The sequence below is a fragment of the Oreochromis niloticus genome, linkage group LG5 (genome assembly GCF_001858045.2).
Source record: "Oreochromis niloticus isolate F11D_XX linkage group LG5, O_niloticus_UMD_NMBU, whole genome shotgun sequence".
NCBI lineage: Eukaryota > Metazoa > Chordata > Actinopteri > Cichliformes > Cichlidae > Oreochromis > Oreochromis niloticus.
The window spans coordinates 33957219-33967217 of record NC_031970.2 but is presented as its reverse complement, the minus strand read 5'-3'; the positions used below and the strand labels follow the sequence as shown (position 1 = coordinate 33967217).

At 41.1% G+C, this 9999-nt stretch overlaps 1 protein-coding gene across 2 annotated transcripts in view; it reads right to left on the bottom strand.

Moving 5' to 3' along the window:
- Positions 1-9999, bottom strand: part of LOC100696606 (integrin alpha-5) — a 52887-nt gene that overhangs the window by 27855 nt on the left and 15033 nt on the right. For both annotated transcript variants that reach the window (XM_003442636.5, XM_025907507.1), the window contains exons 11-17: positions 7334-7386; positions 5971-6179; positions 4253-4444; positions 4115-4160; positions 3924-4037; positions 785-840; positions 139-296 (exon numbers count right to left, since the gene is read on the bottom strand). In XM_003442636.5, the coding sequence (XP_003442684.1) occupies positions 139-296; positions 785-840; positions 3924-4037; positions 4115-4160; positions 4253-4444; positions 5971-6179; positions 7334-7386 (828 nt within the window). The remainder of the gene's footprint in view (positions 1-138; positions 297-784; positions 841-3923; positions 4038-4114; positions 4161-4252; positions 4445-5970; positions 6180-7333; positions 7387-9999) is intronic.

Here is a 9999-nt window from a genome sequence, read left to right as displayed (position 1 = left end):
CAGTCCTATATCTTCTCTAGTTTGACTAGATAAATAAATTCTACCTGACCAAAACAAAAAGTTTGCTAAAAAAATCAAATGGAAAACATTCGCTCAATCTGCTTGACCTCGAGGTGCAAACACAGTTGTGTGACTGACCCGCAGATAGATATTGCTGTTGTGACACAGGGGCTTTCTGTTGGTGAGGTTAAAGGTCTTCACTAGGCTGGGCTGCTGGCTGTCCAGGAACAGAGTCCTCCTGATAGACTCCTTCTGCTTCTGCTTCCCACTGTCCAACTGCACCTCTGCCACGAAGCCTTAAAAAATGTATGACACACACAAAAGTGAACACACACATCATCTGTACTTCCATGTTTCACACAAATATGCAAAGTACATACACGAATGCATATATGCTCAGCCGTCTTGTGTGTTTGCCTGCCCACATGCAAACACACACATATGCGGGAGTAAATATTGTCATGGCAAACAGCCTTTGTGTGCTATTTTGTTCTCTGTACAGAAACATAGAGAGTATTGCTGCAGACCACATGACAACAACTATGCAGAGAACAGAGACAATACACACCCACTCACTTCAAATAAACACACACGCACTTTTCTAAACTGCCGGAGCCCACCAAGTTACCCTGTGTTTACACGATTGTTCTTTTATCTTCATCTTAACTGCCAAATTGACCACAGTGAGGGCTAGCATACTTGTGGCTGCACAAAGAAAGCAAGGTAATGGGGACCATCTGTGTGTGTGTGTGTGCATGTGTGCGTGTGTGTGTGCGTGCCTCACCTAGATGAGAGGGGAGGTGCTTCCCATTAGCCAGCAGGCAGAAAGTGATGCTGACGCTGGAGGTTTAAGACAGACACAAATATTTTTTAAAAATTAGCATGCAGAGCTAGCAGGGATGTCTTGACTTTATTTGAGCCATAGCTCTGTCTTCTTCAGAAAGTATCCTCTGTTGATAGATTTATTCTTTTGGTGGGTTTTCCCTACACAAAGTCAGTGTGCATTAAGCATCTACAGTATGCCTCTATCAGGCAGCTGTTCAGTAACTGTTCACCCAGGCAAAAAATATGAAGTGAAAATAAAGTGAATAATTATGGTTCTTCTCTTAGGGAGACCAAATAAAAGGGTGCTTTGATGCTACCTGTGCTTATCCTAAGTCAAAATCAAACTGTATCCTGTTTTATTGTTAATAATTCATAATAAAAAAAATCTAGTATTGTGCCTCTTAAATGAGAAATAGCAGAAAAAGTGTGAGAACCAGTGTATCTAAATCGACGCTGCGCAATAAATTCAGATACAGATTAGAAGGGGCATACATAGTTCACCAAATTTAATCTAAGACTATTTGCAACCTTCTGAAGACCAAATTATGCAGAAAGTAATCTGATGACAGAAACTATTCCCTCTCAAGTTTAGGATTGTATGTATTAAGCAATAATTTAAAAAAACATATCTGATTCTTAGCAGGTCTTAAAATTAGGAAAATTCAACCTCAGATGAACCATCAAAAAGATGTTTGGTCATAATGCACAGCACCACATTTATAGAAAACATCTCTTAGTAACTGCAGCACCACCAAGCACATTGTTGAGTTGAGCATGAACTGGTCTGTACACCAAAGTATTCTAGAGTCAAATGTGAGGCTGTCTGTCTGACAACCAAAGTGTGGCCAAAATCGGGTCATGAAACAGGTCAACGATCACAAGCACAGCAGCAAATCTACAACAGAACGGCTGAAAAAGAAGAGAGTCAAGGTGTTACAGTGGTCCACTCAAAGGTCAGACCTCAACCTGGCCAGAATGGTGTGGTGGGACTTTAAGAGAGCTGCGCATAAACACATGCCCGCAAACCTCAATGAACTGAAGCAACGCTGTAAAGTAGAGTGGGCACAGATCCCACCGCAATGATGTGAGAGACTGATTGGGTCATACGGAAAACGATTACCTAAAGTTATTGCTGCTACAGGTGGCTCTAGACACAGAATCATCAGGTGGATTTAAGTTTTTACACACTGCATTTGAGCTTTTTTTTAAAAAAATTAATAAAATAGTTTAGTGTTGTTGTTTTGCTTTTATATTTGCCTAACTTTAGAGTACCAGATGTTTGTTATTATTACCTCATTTATATAACCTTAGAACTAAAATACGGTAGATTTTCTGTGTACCGTGACTGTAACATTATACTGGACAAAGCAGAAGGTGTGATGGGAAACGATGCTCACAGAGGGAAATGGATGGTTGGATTAACCAGTTAAAACAAGAAGATGCACTGCTCAGCTCCTGCAGTTAGCGGGTGTGGCAGACTGGTAGAGATCAGAATAAAACACTGGAATGCTCCAGTCTTTAATGTGCAACATCCCCAGACAGCTTTCAATTAGATATGAAAATGTTGTCAGTTTGATCAGATTCTAAATTAATTCCAGCCATCCTTGGCCATTTACTTACATTTAAACCAAAGTAAACACTGACTCTAAATGTGCTGGAATAATAACACAAAGTCAGCACTTAACAATTAGACTATGTGCTTGAATGGTGCACATAAAAGCACAGGAAACAAGCTGCTTGCTGTGGAAATCTGTTTGTCGACACCTGGGAGCTGCTTGGCATCTCGCTGGATCACGTTCTTCATATGTTTTCAGGAGTTTAGTCGTTTCGTTAGTTCTACTTCTCCTCAGATTGTACACAGATTTATTTATCCTCTCTAGGCAAACTTGTGATTTGTAAGTTTGGGTTATGTTTGACTTCACCCTCACAGACATGGTTAGGCACAATTCATCTCAGCTGGACACATGACCAGCTGATATGCAACATCACCACGTTCTACAATCCTACTCCCGTTGCTTACTCTAAAGTCTTTATTTCACTGCACCCCAAACCAGTCGCAGCAGATGGCCGCCCCACCCTGAGCCTGGTTCTGCTGGAGGTTTCTTCCTATTAAAAAAAGAGTTTTTCCTTCCCACTGTCACCAGGTGTTTGCTCATAGGGGATTGTCTGATTGTTGGGGTTGTCTCTGTATTATCGTAGGGTCCTTACCTTAAAAAATAAAGCGCCTTGTGATTTGCAGCAGAACCAAGAGCAAAAAAAGCTACAGTCTGACATCTCAGACACCCGAGCTTTATTCCTCAGAATTATAGCACATAAATGTGAGGCAATTTAAGTGAAAAGTAAAAATTCTTGTCATGTTTAATATTAGCTGTTGTAACTATGGAAACGCATGAAAGGTCCCTTTTAGGAGCTCTAGCTTTGAAATGCACACAAGTACATGAATGTAGTGTCAAACAACATCTTGTTCATTCATTCCATAAAACTTACAAGCCTTTTCCAACCTTTTCAAAGCCTCCGTCCCCTTCCCAACTCTCTTTTCATTCTTCCATGTAGCTCCTCCACCTTTCTCCCACCTCCCCATCTTCTCCTCTCTCCCTCTGTTTCAGTGTTGTTTCCACGGCAGCAAAAAATACAGCAATAAGCATGAAAACAAGACTCGCTTGTATCAACATTACGGTCAGATACAAAGACACCAGGCAGCTTGGCAAACACCCCACAACAGCATTTAGAGGTTCCACACTGAATCCGATGGTTAAAGTGAACTTGTGGAAAGAGCTTTATTGGGACTGAAGCTGGGTGAATTTTACTTCTTGTTTTTCCACTGATTCTAAGAATACTCTGTGTTCAGAGGAGGAAACTGGCAAACATGAAGTCATTTGACATTCTTTTGAGGTAAAGCACTGACTAAGACGTGTGTTACATAATTTAGGAGATGCTCCATACCCTCAGAGAACTCTTGAGCTGCTCTTAAACGTTTTTGGTAAACCATTAAAGAAACTTCCACTACAGCGGTGAGTGCCAGAGACTCGATCAAACTGTGTATAATCCGCCTATTAATAAGCATATGTTTCTGAACTTTGAACAGGAAAATACCTTACCAAGACACAGAAAGACTTTTATTCCCTGTGGTCAGCATGCAGTGCTTCTCCTCCTGGTTGAACATGGTCGGCTGTACTGTGAGAGACGCGCTGGCGTTCACTATTGGCCGAGCTCTGATTGCAGACATGGGACAAGAATGAGTAGAATGGTCTGCATGATTGTGATTACGTTACTAAAAGTTTAAACATACCTGTAGAGCACAGCTTTATCTACCCCAAAAGCACCGACAATCAGGTCTGCGAGAAGAGGAAAGTGACTTAAATCAATAAATGAAACGAAACAAAGAAGAAGCGTTGATAGAGATGTTTTAGAGCCTTTTCTGCAATACCTGGGTACCCGTTTTGATCTAGATCTTTGTTGCCTCGCACAGTAAAGCCAAAACTGGCCGGGAAAGAGCTGAAAGCCCACTGGCCCGAGAGCGTCTGAGTGGGGGTGTCCTTCAGTCCTCCAACATGACCGTTGTAGATGAAAACCGACCCCTGCTGGTCGTCTCCTCCGTACGGACAGCCGATAGCCATGTCTGATTGTAAACAGCAACAACACTTTGTTAACTACATGTATATTATTATGTAAGGCAGCACAATGCGTTTATATTCCTTCAACAACAAAATAATGAAGAACAATTGTTCTAGGACTGACAGTTGTTTTTCAAGGAGCAGACTTCAGTCATTTGCTGTGTTTATTGGTTATTTACTTTGTTAGACTTTGGCTGAATCATGAATGAATGAAGTGCAGACTCTGTCAGTGTGTCTGTTAGCTGGGCCAAGTTATCCTTCACATTTGGAAAAGCATCTGAGGTAGTTTAAACGAATGCTGAAACATGAAATCAATCACTACACCCTTTCCCTTATCCTGACTCAGTCATGTAGGAAATAAACAAGCAAAACATTTGGCTCTTTATGCTGCGCAAATGTAAGGATTTGCTTTTCCCTGTTTATATGATTGGCACTTTTCACCCTTTTCTCTATCTTTTTTATAGCATGAAACAGCCAAAGAGGAAACTCATTAGAAAAATGGACACTTGAATGCAGATCCGTATGAAAGAAACTACTTAATGGAACAGAAACCAAATCTAAAAAAAACAAACTGAGTGCAGTATTATTTCTGGTAGGCAACAAAGTTCACCTCAGCCAGCACTCCCAACAGATCTGCTAATCTGTCAGCCCACAGACAGTTGAGCTGGTACACTTCTTATTTGCACACAAGAGGGCCACTTTTGGCTAAAGGCTTCACCACAGCAAGTAGCTCTGCAGATTTTGTTTCAGAAACATTTTCATTTATATTTGACAACGCCAAAGGCATTTGTGTCTCCAGTTAGAATTGAACCAGGAACCTTCTGCTTGCCAAGAAAACCACTAAACTACACTCTCATGTCATATTGCCAAAATCTCATATAGTGGCTCCTTTAAGGGTGCTTTAGCATTGATCATGTTTCCTTTGCAACCCACCTTCACCCCAGATTATTAATTTCATGCTATTTCTGACTTAATCAAGGTTATGTCTTTTGTCAGTTAGGCCTTTTCTGTTTCTGCAGCTCTCCCGTCACATATGCCTGGAATTTCAGGGAGGAACAAGAACAGAGCCATGCATCTGAAAATAAATGACTCCAGATGGAAAAATAATCTTACTTTAACTAACGTGGTCTCAAAAGAAAAGGTGGCATGGTAGTGACTGATGCCTCAAATTTTAAAAAAAAAGCCTTCCTTTTTCTCCAGATGCACTAGTTTCCTCCCACAGTCCAAAGACATGCATGTTAGGTTCAACAGTGCGCCTGTGAGGCTGTCTGTATCTACCATATATGTTAATGGTATGATGAATTGGCAACTTGTCCAGGGTTTAACCATACTCTCCCTCTACACCAGGCTCCAGTTTCCCTGCACCCCTAAGCTGTGTAAGTGGTTGAGACCATGGGTGGATTTTCCAATAGAATTACATAAGTTATAGTAAAGTATGTTCAGAAATGGGGTTAAACCTACAGTGTAACAACTGAATTATTTTGGCTCATTCTGGTCTATATTCAACACATTCTCAATGATGCACATTTACCATTGAAACCATCTTGGTTGAGATCACCCAACGGGGCCAGAGAGGTGCCAAACCGGCTGAAGGCCTGAAGACCCAGGAGGTGAGACTGACTTGGTTCGAGCTCCAGAGGACCCCTCTGTAGATACACATACACTTTTCCCAACTCCTCCAGACGCCCGTTAGACCCCCGATGCATGAACAGCGGCGCTCCCACCACCAGGTCATCCAGACTGGAGTTATGGGCAAAAAGCAAATTATGAAGCTTTATTCTTTCCCCATGAAGACAACAGGAAGACCCTGTACCCTCAATGGCATCTCCATATATATCAATAAAGAGTTGTTTTGATGACCAGTAGACTGTATAGGCAGAGATCACCCTGATTAACGTCTGATGCACCCCAATAATTTCGTTCTGGAGGAGCAGGTCTGACAGAAACCACTCAGTTTAGAAAAGAGTAAATTCATTGTTTTTTAAATTTAAAGAAAGAAATTTGATGTAATGTATAAGTTTTAATTTGTATCATATTTGCTACATCCAGTATTTTTTGCACACAATGAAATGAAAAAATGCACCTTCCAAAATGTAATCCTCCTTTTCCCTTTTATGTAAATTTAGGAGTTTGCAGCATTGTGACTCAACTTGAGATTAACGTAATCAAATGTTATTTGCGGTGACTAGCTAAAAGGGCAACTCATATAAAACTGCACTGACTGTTAGCTAGCGCCGATAGCTGATTTTTGCGTGCGTGGATTTCATCTGGAAATAATAAAGTCTGCCACTACATTTACATTTGAGCTTTCTCGCTAAGCCACGGCTACTTTTCTCACAGTCCAATCATGGATTTGATTTAAATGCCTGTTGCATTCACTTTCATTTAGCATTACGTCACACTACAGTTGCTAAATATGGCCAAACTGCCCTCTCACTTTGACTTGCAGTAACATTAACATTCTGGAAAAGCCTCTTATTCTACACAGATACTGTACAGTGTGTTGAGTCTTTTGAGTGAGGTTAACACTGTATGTGACATCATGACTGAAAGTGTAGAGAGGAACAAAGAAGGGTGTGAGCTTTAGAACGTTCTCAGGTTTAACTTGCTACACTGTGACTCTTCTACTAGTAAATTTTGAAATTCTAAAAGAAGAAGGGAATGCGGAAGTGAGAATGGCAAAAGAACCCATTGCACAGAACAAGAATGCTCTCGGAGGGAAATTTTAATGACACATTAGAAAGCATGAGTAATTGAACCACTGTGGGAAATGTCCAAAGGTCACACTGTTGACCTCTGTTTCGATTGCTTTTAGTTTCTTGTTTTAGCTGATCGTATCTCACCCGTTTCATCACTTACTGCTGAAATTTTGTGCCACCATGACAGTCACTTACCCGTCGTTGTTGATGTCAGTGGTTGCCACTGCGTAGCCAAAGTAGGACCCCATCTGGAATGCATTACAAACAAGACCCAGTTAGCCTGTAATCATACCACAGCGCACAGATCCCTTTCTTTTCTTTCATTTTCTCTCTCTACGTTTCCTTTTGATCTTTGGTACGCTCCACCACCACCCCCAGAAGCTTTCTTTTTTCAATCTCTCAATCCCACAATCCCCTGGGGTCTCCTCTTCTCCCTTTTCATGGGGTTCAGTGTTGATGCTCCTATAAGTTTGAGTTGAGGTAGGGGTCTGCGGATTGACGACTACAACTCCTTTAAAGCACACCCCAAGAAAATGCTTGTGGGACTTGGGAAATTTCCGGTTTAATTTCATGCCATGTATGAGCATGTATGATAAATAAGGGTCACGTTACATCCTCGTTTGACTCTGATTTCAAAGTGATTTGTAGTATAGTGTCACTGAAGGGTTTCCAACACTGGAAACCTTTGTGAAAAACAACACTGAATACTAGGATTGCTTTCCCGTCGTGCAAATGCAAAGCAGCTTGTAACATAAATCACTGAGGCTCAGGATAAAGTTCAAATGCAGCAAAGTAAAACTCTGGCATCACTGTTTTGCCCTAAACTCAAAGTCCTAGAAAACACAATCAAGTGCTCTGGTAATGTCCTTCTGAGGTCTGGTGAGCTGTGGTGAGAACAGCAAGCTAGGAAAAGTCAACCACTGATGGCTTTTCAGTCATCAGCCACAACGTCTGGGGTTCCTTTAATAGCTCTACAAACTGCGTCAGGTTTGTAGAGATGAGGACCAGGCCACAAAGTTCTGTAACAACTTGTTGGGTATTTTGGTTGTTGTATTTCACAAAGTGGCAAAGATCAAACCAATACAGCGGTGCCAAACATGTTAAAATATTCACACGTTTGAGCTGCTCGTGCCTTTTGCAGTATTTTTTAAATTGAAATCAGGTAAAAAAAAAACAGTGAAACAGTCCAAAATGTTTGACCTCCAGTCTTGGTGAGAAAAATTCTACACGTCAGTGTCTGTGTGCATTGCAACCCTACATCCAAAAAGGTTGATTCTGTTCATCTGGATGTAGCTACGTCCAGATGAACAGAATCAACCTTTTGGGATTTGCCTACCTGGATGCATGCATCAAGACATTGCAACCCTACAGTTTATGGGCACAGCTTGCTAACCAGCTTGGTAGGGTTTGCCTTAAAGCTGAACAAAGGCTTTTAAATGTAAAGTCCACAAACAAATGATGGTGATGTAAATGTAGCATTGTCTGTCTTTAATTAAGAACCTTTTTTTTTACCCATTCATTAAAGCTGCCCTAACCTGAATGCTAATGGTAGTTTATAATTGCCCTTCCCCAAAGAAGCTGTCGCTGATGAACAAAGTGGAACACCAAAAGCAGAAAAAGTTAGTGACCAAAGGTTAGTGAGCAACGGAGTCAAACTGCTAACTCTAAAGTTTAATTTAAACTTCTTCATTGAATCTACGAATGTAGAGCCTACAATTTAACCTACACCCAATTTGCATTTGTACACGTGCGACTGTACCGCTCTGCAACTTTGCTGCCAAGCGACCGACACTCGTTTTCAACAGCAAAGCAACACGACCTCCTGGAGAAAGGCTTTCTGGTGTGTTTTCACAGCTGATCTCTACATCATAGTCTGAGCACCCATAGAGAGACCAGCAACAGAGAGAGGAGCCTCATTAGCCGGGAGTTTACACCAGATCACTCTCACTATGACCTGACAGTTTACCCAGCGCCCTCCACCCTCAGACGGACACCTCTGAGCACTTACTGATGACCTCCCAGGCTGCGCCGCACACACATAAACGCACGATCGCCCATATGCTTTACTATGAGTCCACGTGTCACATGCTCTCACATCAGCAAAGCCTAATGACGTAACTGGTATGTCACAACTCAAGCAATACGGTTAGCTTTGTGTCACATGACAGTTTGTACAGGGAAAGAGTTTTTAGTTTCTGTATCTGTTCCCCTTCTACAGCTTGTCTGTGACCCCACCCTAAAGTCAATTCAGTGTCAGAGTTGAGGGACAAAATCCAAATTCAGCTAAATTAATAAAAACAAAATGTGTGACAAAAATTGTCCTTTTCATTTACTAGTTTTAACCTACATTTTTAAGCAAATATAATAAACACACAAGGAAAATTTATTCTGGATGTAAAGCATGTACTCATATTTCCATTCCCTAATTTAGGTCAAAGGAAGGGGCTTCTGAAGGCCCTCTACAAATTACTCATCACCACCCTTCACCTTTTCCACCACTAGAGAATTGATAAATAATATTTTAATGATACTAAAGGTTAACTTTGTAATCTAGCACTTACGTTTTCACGGGAAATTAAGTAGGTGGTTAACACAAGACATTTCACACCTTCAGCTGCGCAGCATTGAAAGTTAACATGTCAAAAATAAAGCTCGATGACTAACTGAGCTAAATATACCAACGTGATTAATCTGTGGGCTTTATTTAAAGAAAACCTGTTCAGCACTGGTGCTCTTCAGCTCTGACTGTCTTTAAAAATGCACATCCTGAATCAATATGCTGACCACTGTCTTGGTGTCTGCTAACTCTGGGTTTCATTAACAGCTTTTAGAAACCACAAGCTGTGCGCACTGTGACCTGC